The 17,146-nt window shown below is 36.9% G+C and overlaps 1 protein-coding gene across 1 annotated transcript; it reads right to left on the reverse strand.

The window, feature by feature from the left end:
- Positions 1-866: 866 nt before the first annotated feature.
- On the reverse strand, positions 867-12,558 carry LOC6038254. Its single transcript, XM_038262297.1, has 3 exons — positions 12,471-12,558; positions 12,201-12,358; positions 867-1,914 (listed from the first exon to the last, which is right to left on the reverse strand). The coding sequence occupies exons 2-3, from the start codon at positions 12,334-12,336 to the stop codon at positions 1,004-1,006; spliced, it is 1,047 nt and encodes a 348-aa protein (XP_038118225.1). The 5' UTR covers positions 12,337-12,358; positions 12,471-12,558; the 3' UTR covers positions 867-1,003.
- Positions 12,559-17,146: the final 4,588 nt, after the last annotated feature.

Below are 17,146 nucleotides of genomic sequence, written 5' to 3' on the forward strand. Positions count from 1 at the left end.
AAATATACCCATTTTAATCAGTTTAAGCCGTTCGACTAATTCTCATCACTTTTGCCGTTTTGCGCTATTAAATCAAAATTTTCAGATGTATCAACAATGGAGAGTTGCTTGCTCACTTTTGTTTGAGCTATTTATTACTTTGGAACAGTCAAAAACACTTTATGAAAGCTGAAATTCATGATCAAAGTACTGATAGGCCGATAATAGAAATAGGCTGAGAAATGGTATATTTCCCCTTCTATTGAACTGTTTCGTTATCATTTAAATATTGAAAAAAATGCAGAGGCATAATCTGGTACACTACAAAATTTACTGCATACATATTTTCACATAATAGAAAGGAAATGTTAGTAAGAAACACAGCCTAAGTCCCTTAAAAAATACATTCTTTTAAACATTGGCAAAGTCACATAAAACCAATGAAACTTCTGACCTTAGAATTTCCTTAAATTTTAAGAGTTCTTCTTTCCATTAATATTTCAAATACCTATCGAATACAAAATTATTGATACGTTTGTAGGTAATTTTTAGTCGCATTCAATTAGCAAATCCATAATATTTGATTGCAAATGCTATTTTTTTCTACAATAATTGAATCGATTGCTCTAAAATCTTTATATACACTTGATTCTACATTTCACTTTTTCAATCTATTTAAGAATGAAAAACCTTTTTAAAAGACATTCAACATGGAATCCGTCCGTGTGGATCATCATTGGCTTTTGCAAGTTTGCTACAAAACTATTCAAACCCGCTGGCGGTTAACAGAGTATTTTTTTTCAAATTTGATCAAAGAATCCAAAATGCAATTTCGTTTAGGAATATCTTTCATTTCTATTATCAGTAGAAGAATTGAACAAATTTCGTAAACTCAAATTATTTTTATTCCTATTCACGGTACTCGTTAACAACTTTTTTTTGCGCACAATTTTCGTAGACTCTAAACAGCCTACCAGCGTTTTACATCTATTCTAGTACGCTTCTATTCTACATTAAGGCACTCTCACACACTGTCCAGGGTCAACGGGATCAGCAAACACTCGGTAAGCATCTTACTGTTGGACAAGGCAGGTAAATTCTCCACCGGTTTGTACCGTATGTACAGCTTTAGCATTACGATCTTCCAATTGTTGTTGTCGTGCGGATCACGCCGCAGTCCGATCATGCTTTCGAACTCGCCGAGCGTCGCCAGTCGGTTGTCCACGCCCCGCCGGTTGCTGTAGACCACGCCCACCGAAAGCACCAGCACGCCACCCTCCGATATCCGGCCCTGGCAGCCGTCAAACATGACGTTCGGCACAAACTGGAAGCTGTACTGAAACTTTAAGCTTAGAATAAGGTTGATGATGTCCTTTTGTCCGCGGACCTCTTCGACGCCCTGCTGGCTTTCGCTTATTTCCAGCATCACCGAACAGCTCGCTTCCGGCCAGAAGGCGCTCTCGTCCAGCGAGTTGCGGTTCCACTTGAGAAAGAACCAGATTGTGAAATCCATCGCCAGCAGATTCACCGGGTACTGTTCGAGGCCCGGTTCGGCGGTGCTGCTGCTGCTGCCGCCGGCGTCCACATACCCAGGTCCGTTCGTGTTGTTTCCCATCGGTGGGCCACCGGTCGCGATCAGGTTCTTCATATTGCCGGCCACGAGCATGGTACTATTGGACGAGCTGGACTCTGCCGACGTGGACGGAAACTGGTGCTGCGGGTCGGAGTTGTTGGTGTTACCGGCATCCGGCGGGGCTCCGTACTTTATCCGCCAAAAGTTGAGGCACTGCTTTATCAGACTAGATTTTGTACTCTCCGGTGGTAGCTGCACGCTGTAGCTTTGCAGGTATTTGAAGATGAACTCCGGCTTCACAATGTTCTTCGAGAGTAACGAGGCGGCATCCCGGCAGTTTTCCAGCATTACGTTCAGTGATTCTGAAAGTGAGAATAGTGAATATTAATCGCAATAAACTACAAGATGCGGTTCAACGAACATTTTAGTCATTGTTTATTGTTTTAAAAATAAAAGAAACTCCCTATCTGCAGGGTGACCACTCAAATCCCATTTTGAAATTCCCGACTTTTTCCCGACTTTTCCAGAATCTTAAACAATAGGCATTTCTTATCTAAAGCGGTATACGCACTTCGGAAGGAACCGGTCAAGAAAAAAATCAAATGGGCAGCAGCGGCAGCGCAAGCAAGTCAGAGAGGGTGAAGAAAAGCCCCAAGAAATCGCTCTCTCTCCTTTGTTCTGCTGTTCGTAAAGCTGTTTCTTGACACCTTTCCTTCCGATCAGCATACTAGCCTTAAAGAATGATTTCAAACAAAAAACTCTTTACAAAAAGTCAATATAAATCATTAAAAAAAATCTAAAACTATTTACAATTTTCGTAAAAACAGAAATTTAACAACAAATTCCTCAAAAAAAAACATTTTTAAAAATTGAAGGACTCATTATTTTGACTCCGAAACATAAATAATTAGTCTTTGAAAAATAGCCCAAAGCCTAATAATATTTGTGATTTCAATGTTTATTTTTAAAATTGGCAAAAGTATAGTTTTTGGTACTTCGTTTCAACTGAAAATAAAAAAAAGTTAAAGATAACAAAATTTAAAATTTTATTTTTAATTTTAAAATATGATTGCTGTTAATATTATTTCAAATAATTTTGAAAATATCTAAGAATTCTAAAAAAAATGTTTTTACTAAGTTTCCTTTTGAATTTTGATAATTTTGGTAATAATTTTTTGAATTAATGTTTATTTATCTAGTTGTCAGTATTTAACTGCTTTATTTTTTTTTTCAATAAAAAAAACAGTTATTTTATGTTAAATGTTTGAAAGAAAAAAAATCTTTTCACATATCTGCAATGACTTAAACCAAAATTTGCTGGATTTATTTTTTTAACAAATTCAATAATTTTTCATTTTAAAAAAAAGTTCGTTTTTAATGAAAAAAATTAAATACTTTTTTCATTCAGAACGAACATCGAATTGATTTTTTTTATATTTAAGTTATCCGATAACTGATAATCAAGCTTTATCTTAAGTAATTTACCCATACTCACAACAATTCAAGAAAATCATTTAGAAAAAAAATATTTGAAATGAAAAAAAACCTTTTGATTCTCAAATAGATTGGAATAGTGAAAGAAACCTTAAAATTTTAAAGTAAGTTACTAAAGAAGAATTGAGTAAATTTATTTGAAAATTGTTCAAAATATTACAAATTTATTCAAGAATTGGAAAAAAATCATGCTGGTTTGCTTGGGATTCCCGACTTTTCCAGACTTTCTGACAAAAAAACGCAAATTCCCGACTTTTTCCCGATTTTTAGCGGATTTTGGCGAATTCCCGACTTTTTCCCGACTTTCCCGATTTCCCGACTTGAGTGGCCACCCTGGACTATCTTGAACAAAATCTCTTCAAAATACCACGCCTAAACCGTGATATTCTTGTCGCACGTGCAATTACCATAAATTTCCAACAATCGATCATCAAATATTCAACGAAGCGCGCAATAAAACCCGCCATCGAAAGGCGTGAACGACAAACGAATGAGACGAGAGAGAAATCGAAAAATAAGCCGGTTACTGGATCGGTGGAACCTCCAACTGACGTCAATGAAAGCCGGTTAACCGGTCCATCACCGGCCTCTTGAAATTCATCTTTTGGAACCTGCGCAGGTGGAACAGAATTCGTACGGGTTACGTATGACTCATTAGGGTGTAATATCAAAATCGATTTTCCAGCACAGCAATTTTTCAGTTCCTTCAGTTCCAGGGTCCTAAACAGTCCTCACGTTGCGCAAAGCGATTCAATTTTCTATATAAATTTGTATGGGAAAAAACATTTTTTTGGATTTTGATATTTATAAAATCCACGTTTCACGCTGTACTGAAACCGGATTCATATTCGGATGCTCTGGAAGGTGCTCTAAACTTTCCCGAAGAGAGTATGGTGCTAGAGCAACTTCCAGAGCATCCGAATATGAATCCGGTTTTAGTACAGCGTGAAACGTGGATTTTATAAATAACAAAATCCAAAAAAATGGTTTTTCCCATACAAATTTATATGGAAAATTGAATCGCTTTGCGCAACGCGAGTACTGAACCAATCGTTCCCAAACTTTGGGGAGTTGTTTAGGACCCCAAAAGGAACTGAAAAGTTGCTGTGCTCGTTAAATTTGGACAACTTTATTTTTTTCCATACAACCATATTACACCCTAATGACTCATGTCTTGCGTGTGACCTTAGGGGCAATAATCGAGTTTCATGTTTTTTTTTTGTTTAAACATTATTGGCTGCTACAAATATTGTTCAATTACAAAATTGGCAAAACAATTTTACTATCAAAACAATTCAAATTTAAAAAATAAATCAAAATTTAGAGAATTTGCAAGCAAAATGAGCGCTTTCCTAACACCGACGGGAAGACCAAATAACTAAAATGTAATCATCTGGCCACCGAATAAGTGCTTCTCTAACACGTATGTGAACTTCAGGTACCAATGCTCAGGGTGGTCACTCAAGTCGGGAAAGTCGGGAATTTGCCAAAATCCGCTAAAAGTCGGGAATTTGTGCTTTTTGTCAGAAAGTCGGGAAATTCACTCAATTCTTCTTTAGTAACTTACTTTAAATTAAAAGTTTCTTTAACTATTCCAGTCTTTTTGAGAATTAAAAGGGTTTTTATAAAATTAAAAAGTAATAAACACTGGATGTATTTGAATCAGAATATTATAATATTTTTTTCTGAATCAAATGTTTTTTATTTATTTATTTTTGTTTATCAAACATTATCTCTTTTTCTTACTCTAACTTAAAACAGCAATGAAGCTTATGAAAAATTAATATAAAAATTGAGCCTAATTTAAACGATTTTGGCTAGCGCAACGTATATGTTTCATTTTATCACAACGGTTTTCAACCTTTTTCGACCAATTCCTCCCTTGATTATTTTCAAGACCCCCTTCAGTTAAGCATAAGCATAAGCATAAGCATAGGTGCCCACCCGCAGTTGCTACTCCGTTATTGACCAGGACCTCCAGAAGTTACATCCACGAGCCGTGGAAGATGAGTGGGTGCTATCTTTCCTCGCTTCGCCACTTCTCAAAGGCCCCTATCATGCTGATCAATACCGGCGCCGGCCACGACCAGTGGTAGGGTCACGGGTAAGTGGATGGGAATGTTAGTCCGATACTTGAGTGATAGAGACCGCCCAATCGACTGCTTCTCCGACAAAGTATCACATGAGTTTTGAGGGGGTTAGTAGATGGGTATGAGGTCAGGATTCACGAGTGGCAGTGATGTGACCATGAGCATTTTGTTTATCGGTTGAAATTTTTAAATCTTAGGCAGCCGGCTGCGGAAAGATAGATAATTGATTATTTAAAATGTTTTATTTTTATCGAACGCGTGCCAGCCGAGCAGTAGTGCTATGGGCTGGACTTATCAGTATAATTTTACTGTTTTTACAATTTAGATAACGCGAGCAAATTTCAAAAATAGTAAATAAATGACGCTTTACTCTTCATAAAATCGATAGTTTGATGAGTTAATACTAAAACTGAAAGTTGGAATAAATTTTTACGATCATTTACGACGAAAATTATCGCGAAAAAACCGGACTGCGCGTCCCCAGAAGCACTGCACTTATGAAGGCATTATTCAATTATTATGACCAATCACCCCATGCACACAAATAACGACACAAAAGAGACAAACATTATCGCGAAAAAACAGGACTGCGCGTCCCCAGTAGCACTGCACTTATCTATTTTCAAGACCCCCTTCAGTTATAAATTTAGTATCAATTCACCAAAATCATAATTTTGGCTTCAATTCATGTAGAAGGATTGAAATTTTCATTACAAAAGGTGTCTTTGTTGTTTTATTTGTGTTTCCATCTGGAGTATTAGTTTTAAAATTATTTTCATTTTTTACAGCTTCCTGGAATTATTTTAAATCAAATGTTTACATACAAATTTGTCTACTCACTATATGATTTATTTAAATTATTCCTTATCCTATTCCTTTCCTGTAATATACCATCTCCTCATACCATATATGACCAAATTGCTTAAATTAACGAAACTTTCTAAAACAGCATGGGAACCATCTGGAGCATTTATATTTTAAATAACTGTTTTTTTTTTACAGCTTCCTGGAATCATCTTGATTGTATTTATTATATTTATTATATTTATTTTATTTACTATATTTATTATATTTATTATTTTTCATTATTACAAAACTATATGCTTATTAGATAATACACTACAGACTCACATTTACACTTACAAACATTCAAATCATTAAATACATTACGCACTCAACCATTTTCATCGGCCCGATGAAATTCCCCTAACCCCCATTCCAAACCTCCCAAAAATATTCCGTTCACTTTTAAAAGTCGCATGGGTTCCCTGCACTTTTGCCACTAGTGAACAACAAAAACATCCTCCCAAATCCCCACGGGACTGTATGGGCGTAGCCTTGGAGCACAGTGTGGAAATTTACGTTCTTAGATATTCTTGGTTGTACCGGGCAGCAATCAAATTGTCTAAGAATATTGAATTGACCATTGTGGCACCCCCTACAGCGTGGTGCAGACCCGTTATGCTATGCTATGCTAAGGATTGAAATTTTCATTACAAAATATCTTTAACTCTTGCAATAAAAGAAGATTTTATGGGAAAAGTTACGTAAATCAAACTTTGATCACAGGAGGCTGAACAAGAAAAAAAAAAGTTAACACGTCGACAAACAAAAAAAGGCAGAACGAAGTTTGTCAGGTAAGGCTTGTAAACCATAAAATCTTATCAAACTGTTTTCTTTTTTTTTTTTTTTTTTTTCTTTGAAAAACAAATGAAGCATTTAAAAACTAACAACCAGATAAATCAACATTAATTCAAAAATTCAATAACAAAATTTTCAAAATACAAATGGAAACTTGGTAAAATATTTTTTTTTTTTGCGCATTCGTAGATATTTGCAAAATTTATTTGCAGTCATATTTTAAAATTAAGAATAAAATTTTAAATTTGGTTATTTTTATATTTTTGTCATTTCCAGTTGAAACGAAGTATCAAAAACTACACTTTTGCCAATTTTAAAATTAAACATTAAAATTACAAATATTATTAAGCTGTCGGTTATCTTTCAACAACTAAAATTGTGAGTCAAAATAATGAGTGCTTCAATTTTTAAATGTTTTTTTAAAGAATTTGTCGTTAGATTTCTGTTACGAAAATTGTCAAGAGTTTTATTTTCATTAAGATTTTTTTATGGTTTATATTGACTTTTTATAACGAGTTTTTAGTTTGAAACCATTCTATAGATTAGAAATGTCTATTATTTAAGATTCTGGAAAAGTCGGGAAAATGTCGGGAATTTCAAAATGGGATTTGAGTGGTCACCCTGCGTAAGAGCCATTGGTAAACAGAGTCCTTTTTGCATCGGTATTCGACCTACTTACGAAAAACCAATATCAAAAATGCTTGAGATTGTTCGTCTACACGTCCTTTAAGTTTTGCTGTGTTTGTTTACCTTGGTAGTATCATCTAGTAACATTATACGCATTGAACAAGCTTTTTCAAAAACCCAACTTTTCAGAAAGCTCATTTAAAAACCTCGAAATAAACAACATTTGCGTGGCTTTGTCAATAAATTTACATTTTAGCTCATAATTTGAGCAATACAATGAGTTCAAACGTCGTTTTCGGTATGGTGATGTTATTTGACGTCCTTTATAAGACCCTTACCTTACAGTTGGTCTAAATCCATTCTAAAGCCCAAAACCATTCCCGTTTAACCCCCCCCCCCCCCCCTGGTCCATTCTGCCCCCTGCCCCTAATAAACGTTGAAATTGTATTGTTAAGCTCTTGGATATTTAATAAAGACTGATTGTTTAGGTTTTTTCTCTGAACCAACGTAATGAGTGCATAATTTTCTGGAATATTTTTTTAAATAAAATATTGTTAACTTTCTGTTTTAAATACTAAAATTGTCAACAGCTTGAGTTTTTAAAATTTATTTAAAATGTTGTTCAATTTCAATTTTTGATATCTAGAACTTTTTTTAATATGTCCTATCTCTGATTAGTTTTCAAAAAGACGTAAGAGCCATTGGTAAACAAAGCCCTTTTTGCATCGGTATTCGACCTACTTATGAAAAACCAATTTCTAAAATGCTTGAAAATTGTTCATCTCTGGAGCAACATTTGAAAGGGGCGGTACGACATTGCTCTTACGGCCTTTCGTTACACGCGTTTAAATGAAACGAAAGGCTGTAAGAGCAATGTCGTACCGCCCCTTTCAAATGTTGCTCCAGATCTACACGTCCTTCAATCGCCCTAAACTTAAAACAAATGAAATATTGTTTCAATTTGAAGAAAAACGAAAGTTAGTGCCGGAGGTCACGGTGGCCCTTACGGCTTTTTGAAAACTCACCCGAGCTATAAACATATGAAACACAATAGCTTATAGGACCTTTTTTTTTAAAAAAAAAACTCTAGATATTGAGATTTTTTAAAGAGTTTTTTTTTTTGGTTTGAAATCATTCTTTAGATAAGAAATTCTGTAATTCTGTAATTTCGGAATACATTCGTCCGGCTTCAGCTGAAGATTCATGCTGTCTCATGTTGCATGTTCGAGTGTAGACCTACGGAAAACCTTGCCGCGAGGAGAGGTGAGTGAACCAGTACACGAGCCACCTACGACATAATTCCTCGGGCGGCCCAGGTCAACTCGAAGTTACCCCAGGCACCCCCAGTGCAGGACACATTGGGGGTAGAAAGCGGATAGAATAAGCAAAAAATCAAAGCAGGCCGCGAGGCATACTTTTAAAGTGGTTTGTATCTGCAAAGGAATTTGTATTAACAAAAGGATCAAACATAAAAAGGCGATACTAATTAATACTTCCCTGCGACCTTGGAGGTCTCTCGGTTGGACATCTAGCCGTGAACACCAAGCTTGGTATCAATCTTCGTCAGTCGGTGTGGTATTGATCACAGCTGGTGTTAGTTTGACGCTCCGTCGTCGTCTGTTGTATCCTGCGGCTGCGTAGCAAGTCAGATGCTCGATAATTCAGTTTGAAACGAAAAGAACAAAAGAGAACACAAGAAAACATTAGATTCTGATAGTGAGTTTCAACTCAGATGTTAAGTGTAATATAATATTAAACATAAATAGTTCACTTCATGATTCTTTATAGACACTTTATTTATTTTGCTTTCACTATCACATTCACTATTTCTTCGGGTCGTCTAATTTTCGTCGTGTTCCCGTACTTGGAGAATTCCGCATAACTAATCACTGCTGGTTCGTAGTGTAATGTCGAACATGTTACTAGCTAACACAACAGTGACACAGAAACAGAACTTCACAAGCACGGAAATTTCCACACGACCTCCCAGTGAATTAATACCGAGCTTTAACTATTTTCATACTACTATTACCTAAAATGTCCAAAGCAGCTCAGCAAAACTCACTGGGAGCGTTCCACAATTTAGCCCCATCCGGGGGGAGCTTATCCCTTTGTACCCTCGTGTTTGTTTCCTTTGATCAGTAGTCTAGATAGTCCAACAATGTTCAGCACAAGTTTGAATCGAAAGAAATTGCTTCAACAGCTGAACGGATCAAACTATTGTTTCCCTTGCTGAACTAACTATGCTACTGTTACTAAGGAAACAAAAGGATAAAACATCATGATTTGATGTTCTAACAGGTACGTTCAACTAGCCAGCTGCGAGACCCATCAGCCCGGCCGGGAACCAGTCCATATCTGTCGAGTACAGCATACGGTGTGATTCACAAAATATCAAATACAGCGAACACAACACTAAGGCTATACATATGAACTGGCGGGATGGAAGCACGTGGACACCTCCCCCCAAATCATTCTTTAGATAAGAAATGCCTATTATTTGAGATTCTGGAAAAGACGGAAATTTGAAAATGGGATTTAAGCGGTCACCGTGAAATGTAAAATCCTGGGACAGAACTGCTAAATTCTAATAAAAACACTAATTGAATTGAATAATACATATCGACAGATTCGCAATTCGCAATTTTCAGTGTAAGAACGGGCCTTGACCGATCTTATACACCAGGTTCCCGACGAACACGCACTGCCCTTACACCTACATCTCACCCTTGCTCTGAGTCAGTACGAGCAACACGCTAGAACACGCTTTGAGTTTTCGTGCCAGGCATGCACACCTTCTTTTCCGGTTACGCATTTTAACTCGGCCGGGGGTGGTACATAACGTAGGGTTTGATGTAAGTATAAGCGCCTAACCATTTATAGTGTGCCTATCAACTTTCATTAAAGCAAAAACTGTTATATTTTTAGTTTGAATTCAAAAACTAATTGTTATTTACTGTGTATTGTTTTCTCCTGAAATCTTCCCTATTGTTGAGTCGTGTTTATCTGTTGCGATTTCTTTTGTCGCGGTGTTTTGTTACAATATTTTGGTCCTAAGCATTTTAGAAAAGTTTTTCAAAAGTACAATAGTAATATTTGTGTTAATCCTTTAATCATTCCATAAATTGAGTAAGGGCTCGAACCTCACTTTCAAAAAAGTTTCAAAACAATGGACAGTGAAGGAAATATACAATGTAAAGAATCAATAGTAAAGATAGTAATTTATGAAGTAGATAAAGAAATTAACAATAGTTAATAAATAGAGGTAACAAACAAGCTTAGATTGTATTGAGGGCAATTTACAGGGAAGATGAGAAATTATTGAAATAGATAAATAAAGAAAAGGCACATGATAAACAAAATTGACATTGCTGCCAAATTAAGGGAACGCAGACAGTTTGTTACAGCAGCATCAATTGGTAAAATAGAGTGGAAAAGCGTTGAGAAATAAGAGAATCAAATAAGTAAAATCGAAATCATATGGAGGATAGTAAAGAGAAGCCGTTTTAGAAAATCAGTGAAACAAAATAAACAGAAGATAGCTGTTAGCTGAAATGGAAAGAAGACAAACCCCGTTCTGCGATGCTCAGGTACATCCACAGCAATTGACTCAACATACTGCGAATCAAAACAATACCGTCTACAATCACAAATTACTTCCCTTTCCCACATTGTCGCGCCCCTTTCTTCTAGCCGTCTCTACTCTGACCCTCGCTGGTCAAAGGTTTACGAGTCGTTTCCACAGGCCACCAGCTAGGTTACACCTTGTCATCATGATGACCAAATCAAGCCAACGTGGAGGTAAGAAAATAGGACACTTGCAAGGAACAAGAGCCATGCTGTTTTGTCCAAACAGCACTACGGATGTAGTTGGGCTCCTTCCGGGATGTTCCTCGCCTAGGTGTGTCAACCGACGAGTATCATCAGTATCATGCACCCTTGGCGTACTAATACATATCTCGAGTTTTTTTTGAAAAGGTCCTATAAACAAAATTTCCAATTTTTGCTTTTTGGGTGTTTATAAAACCGCCTCGAGTCAGGGGTATTCAAAAACACCCAAAAAGCAAAAATTGGAAATTTTGTTTATAGGACCTTTTCAAAAAAAACTCGAGATATCGACAGATTAACGAGAAATTAGGAATGAGTAGTCACCCTGTAAAAAAACCCCCGATGACGACACCAACCGCCGTCGATTCATGTCGACATGATTGATATCTCGTTGTTATTCTGAAGATGAGCTAGAATCAGAAACCAACATAAAAAAAATCGCACTCGAGTCAATTTAAACCGAAAACCGGTTCCTCATCTTGGCCCCAATCAGGTTTCACGAGTTTAAACGCGTGTGGCGCATGTGTGAGATAGATGTTAAGCAGCTTAGAACGTGGTTCTTCATGTCGCGTCCTTCCCGCTATCACTGGTCATAAATCATCTTTTACGGCTGGGCTGCTCCCACGCAAAGGTGCAGCAGCAGAAAAGACAATCGCTCGCGCTATTAGCGATAAACAATTTTTCTCTTTTTATTTTTTGCGAAGGAAGGATAAAATTAGCTCTCGACGTCTCGCTTTTTGGCCACTTTTGACGTTGAAACATCTAATCAATAGACGCGAGAAAAGAGTTGAAGGGTGATTCTTCACCGTGCCCCACTGATAACGAGAGAGGAAATTATCGACAGTAGCAAGCAATAAGAGATAAAACGCGAACCTTCCCCCAACATGATAAGACTTCCTCTTGGATTTGGAGGAGGGAAGGCTCGCCAACCTTGAACCGGAAGTGACCACCAATCCCACACTACTCACTCTCGAGTGTAATCTCCTTGATGGTATTTTTAGAGATGATATTCCCGATGGCCAGCGTGACCTTCCGCACCTCGGGATCGGTTTGGGTGAAAAAATCGGCGATTCCATTGCGCTCGTGATCTGCCAAAATGACCATGCTGACTTGCTGTAGCTTCCAGGCCTGGACACAAATAAAAAAAACTTAACAAACAAACAAAAACAACGCAAACACTAAACTACAGAGGCACACCGCGCAGAGCCTTTAATCAACGAAAATAAAACTTTAACAAACTGGCGAACGGGACGGGGAAAAATAGAAACACTCCCGTCCCCGTGAGGAATACTGATTTGTTGTGATTAGCGCATCGCGATTTGACAGTTTGCCTCGCCTCCTTTTTCCGATGTGTTTTTTTCAGGTATATGTTAAGGCTGCCATTTTAATGAAACCAAAACATTACCAACACAACTAAACACCACGAAATTTCGATAGGGGCTACTCACAAATACTAACGCATGGACTAGTTTCAGACAGGGGCTACTCACAAATAAAACTGCGTGGGCTAGTAAGGTTTTGGTGACGGACGAGTCTACTGTCACTTTGTTCTGGCACCACCCCCTTGGTTTTTTTTCTTTTTCGGGGTCACGTTGCCGGCTGTTGGTAGCGCCAGTGTAGGAGGAATTTTGGGACGGTGGTAGCGCGATAGGGTGACCATACCAAGTCCTGTCGGCCATTTGGCGGACATGTTTGATTTAGAAATCATTAAATTCTTGGTTCAAAATGCATCAATCAAAAAATGGTTATCTTTGTGTTGTTTAAAGTAGCATTTTACATATCCAGAGTTCTTTTTGAATAGGTCCTATAAACACACAATAGGTTATAGGTCCTTTAAAAAAAAACTCTAGATACCGTCAACAGGGGTGACATTGGGTCTGGGGGGTGAAATTGGGTCATACAAAAATGCCAAAATTTGTATGACCCAATCTCACCCCCCAGACCCAATGTCACCCCTGTTGACGGTATCGTGATTATTTTTTCATGTCATATACACACAAAGAAAAATTACTCTAAATTTAAAAAGATCGTTCGTTGGATTAAAAGTTCGCGTTGGTGAATATTCGTAGAAAGTTCAAATTTTTCAATTTAAAAGTTGGAAAGTTTTTGATACTACTATGCATTTATGGAACAAAATCGTTGTATTGGTAAAAGTATTTTACTTTTAATTGGAAAAGAAACCTTTTATGGCAAAAATACACAACATTTAGCACTACAGAGATAATTTCAGAAAAATGTGCTTGGTTTTTTTTTTACATTTATTTAAAAAAAATTAAACTGTATGTTTAAAAAAAACATTTTTTATTGTATTTAACGCTTCTCCACTAGCTTCAGCTCAATGTAGGCCAATATTCGAGTCCAAGCTGTACCGATTCATACGGTACGCCACCGGTCACTTCCGAATACCCCAGGACGGTTCCGGATGGAGGTTTCGACGCGCGACAGCAGTTTTACACGATGGTCACGTTTCCGGCCTCAATCAGGATAGTCTTGGATGAGTTGACCGTTGATTCGGGAAGGGTGATCGACGTTTTCCGGCTGGGAACTAAAGTGCCTGAACGGGGAGTTCCCGATCCTGGAAGCGCATCCGAAACATGGAGTTGATGAGGCCCTCGGAACGGAATTCGATTTTGAGCACGTTACTTCGGGAATGACACAGTTTTTTTTTTGGCTCACTGTCCAGGTTCATTCGGTTGAAGCTGCGCCGTCGCGAGGTGAGTTTTTGTGGGCGGGATGTTGCTAAAAGAGATGGAAAGTAAGTGAAGTTGGCTAGCCACTGCACACATTCTCAATACTCACCGGTGTTGTAAACCGCCGGCAACGCGTGCAACATCTGCGCTGACCACCTCCGATTATGTAGCTTTTCGTCGTCCTCCTCTTCGTCGGATCCTTCTCCTCACCGTGAAAATAAACTTTCCCGTACTTGTCCAAAAACCGGAAGTTAATCTTCTTCAACGCAATCTCGTTGTTCACGCAACGCTTCGGCAGCGCCATCTCCTCGATGATCTTGCCCCAGTCCTCGCGGGAATTGCCCTTCAATCACCAATCCCGGGCCACCACCACCGAATACAACCGGTGCGAATCCACATTCCTCTCATCTTACAAAAACAAACAAAATCAATCACAAACCCCCCAAAACACCCAAGCTTCCTTCTTACGCATTCCGGCCGTGGAACAGCTGCAGTTCCAGCAGGAAGCTGGCCTTGTTCTTTTCGTGCACTCAACATCGTCCCGCTCCTACACCACCCTCCTTCGAAGGCGTTCCGCTGCTGCTGTTTGGCTCAAGTTTGGCTCACAAAGGTTTCCGCGTCCGAGTCCTGGCTGCTGCCGCGGTCGGCTTTGCTTTGTGTCCTAGGCTCACCAGCACCACCGGACCCACCAAAGTATTTGTTTACATTTGCGACTTAGGCGTACACGGTTACACGAGAACGTCAAAATGAAAGAAATTTTACAGTCGAATTAAAAGGAAAAACTTTTAAATCAGTGAGCAATGAGATTTTCAAAAACTGTAGCAGTAAAAGTTTTCATTTTTAAAACAAGAAAAAAACTTTTAATGTAGCAAATTTTAACAACTTTTTAATTCGAAAGTAAGTTACTTTTGTCATTACCGTAATATTTTTTTGTGTGTACATATGTCATACATATTATTCCTGGACCTGGAAAAAATATATTTAAAAATGGAAAAAATACAAAAAAATAAAAAATCCAAAAAACTAAAATTGTGAAATATTAAAAATACAAAACTCTAAAGTTCAGAAGTTTTGAAATTCTGGAAATGAATTTTGGAATTCACAAATACTATCAATTAATAGCAGGCTTGGCCGAATGGTTACGCAGTCCGCATTTTAAGTAGATGATCGATTTCCATCTGCTCCAACTTCGGCCTTAATCGTTGTTAGGCCGTTAAATCATTCATCAATTTGATTTGTTAAAATTAATTTTGAATTTGTTTGGTACAGTTGTATATGATATTGATTTTATTATAAAAAGGTTTTTGTTTTAAATCATTCTTTAGATACGAAATACTTATTATTTGGAAGTCGGGAATTTGAAATTGTGATTTGAGTGGTCACCCAACAATCCTCAAAAATCTTAATTCTTTAATTCCTTGATTTCTAATTTTCTAATTTTTTAATTTCCAAATTCTTAAATGCTGCCATTTTTGTCGCCATCTTTGGAGTCATATTTTAGGTTAAAAACTCAAATTTAGAGAATTTAGAGATAAGAAATTTTGACGAGGACTTTGGGGAATAAAGTATTAACATTTTTTTTGATTTTTGCCTTCCTCACCTCAATGAGGAAAGGCTTTAAAATCACTAGAAAAATGAACTTCTTTATTCGACCTCGTAGACCCACCTTCACGTATACCTATCGACTCAGAATCAAATTCTGAACAAATGTCTGTGCGTGTGTCTGGATGTGAGTCCGTGCACCGAAAAATATGCACACGATTATATCCGGACTGGCTGAACCGACTTGGACCGTTTTGGTCTTATTCGATCCGTCTTGGGGTCCCACAAGACCCTAGTTAATATTATGAAGTTTAGAAAAGTACTTCAAAAGTTTTGCAAAAAAAAAAGATTTTAACGAATGTCCGGAAGATTGTAAAAAGGGTGGTTTTTGTAAGAAAACCCGTCATGTTATACATTTTCAGAAAGGTATTTAAAAGACCTTTCTAACGAGTCCAAAACATTGAAGATCTGACAACCCTATCAAAAGTTATAAGCACTTAAGTGTTATTTATACACTTTTTTGAGGCCGGATCTCACATGTTTTGATGAAAAAGTTGTCCGGATCTATCATGCGAACCATCGTTGGATAGGTAATCAAAAGACCTTTCCAACAAGCCCAAAAGATTGAAGATCTGACAACCCTATTAACAGTTATAAGTACTTTAGTGTTTTTAATACACTTTTTTTTAGGCCGGATATTGATAAAAAATAAGTTTTATTTATAAAATTTTTTGAGGCTGTGTAGTGTATTCACTTTATGAATGCGAGGAAGGCACCAACCACCTAAAGGTGGATTGAGCAAGGTTTTTTTTGATATTTTTTATTTTTGAGTTTTATTTTTTTGATTTACTTTATTTTCGAAATTCAGCAGTTTTTCAAATTATAATTTGTTTGAATTTTTCAATTTAACCATTGTTATTTGATTTTTTATGAACTGTTCTTTAAAATTTTAGAAATTCGATTTTTTTAGCATTTGCTTTTTTTGAATTTTTGATTTTGTGAATTTGTAAATTACCTTGTAAATTGCAATTTTTTGAAATTTTTGATTATTTACAGTTTTGAAGCTTTGAACATGCATATTTTTACTTATATCCCTGATTTAACATTTTTTTTTAATTTTTTCAATTGCATAATATAATATTTTTGAATTTGTGAATTACCTTTTTATCTATTTTTTTAAATTTTACTGCAATGTTTTGGTAATGATTTTATCAAATTCGTGTTGTGACCTGGTGCACAGTTTATACTAACAGGCTATCGTAACCAATAAAACAACAAATTACAATTACAATTTCACAGTTGAAACGTGCTTATAATTTTTTATATTCATCCATTTCATTTACCGGCCCCACGACCGGCCCCCATCCGTAACCGGCGTCATCAACGTCATTGTTTTGTTTTAATCCTTCCCTCGATGGAGTTTCGTTTGAGCCGTACTTTTTTTTTCGTTCCCGTACTTTTATGCAACAATCTCTTTTACAGAAGTTCTCCAGAAATGCACTTTTTCAGTGGCAAAACGATTTTTTTTTGTCTTGCAAATATTGTGTAAGAGAAAAATTTCAATAGATTTTTTTTATTTCACCCCAGATTTCACCTTAACCTGTTCCGATACAAATTCGATTGGTAACCATCAAACTGCCAACACTGCTGTCATCAGGCGGTTCGTGACAGTTGCACAACAT

Source organism: Culex quinquefasciatus, chromosome 3, assembly GCF_015732765.1.
Source record: "Culex quinquefasciatus strain JHB chromosome 3, VPISU_Cqui_1.0_pri_paternal, whole genome shotgun sequence".
Classification (NCBI taxonomy): Eukaryota; Metazoa; Arthropoda; class Insecta; order Diptera; family Culicidae; genus Culex; species Culex quinquefasciatus.

What these genes read in the sequence shown, in the direction of transcription:
- LOC6038254 (XM_038262297.1), bottom strand. Translation starts at nt 12,336, where the DNA reads ATGGTCATTTTGGCAGATCACGAGCGCAATGGAATCGCCGATTTTTTC. An exon ending in CAAGGAGATTACACTCGAGA is followed by an intron (nt 1,915 to 12,200) that starts GTGAGTAGTGTG and finishes TCTCACTTTCAG; the next exon opens with AATCACTGAACGTAATGCTG.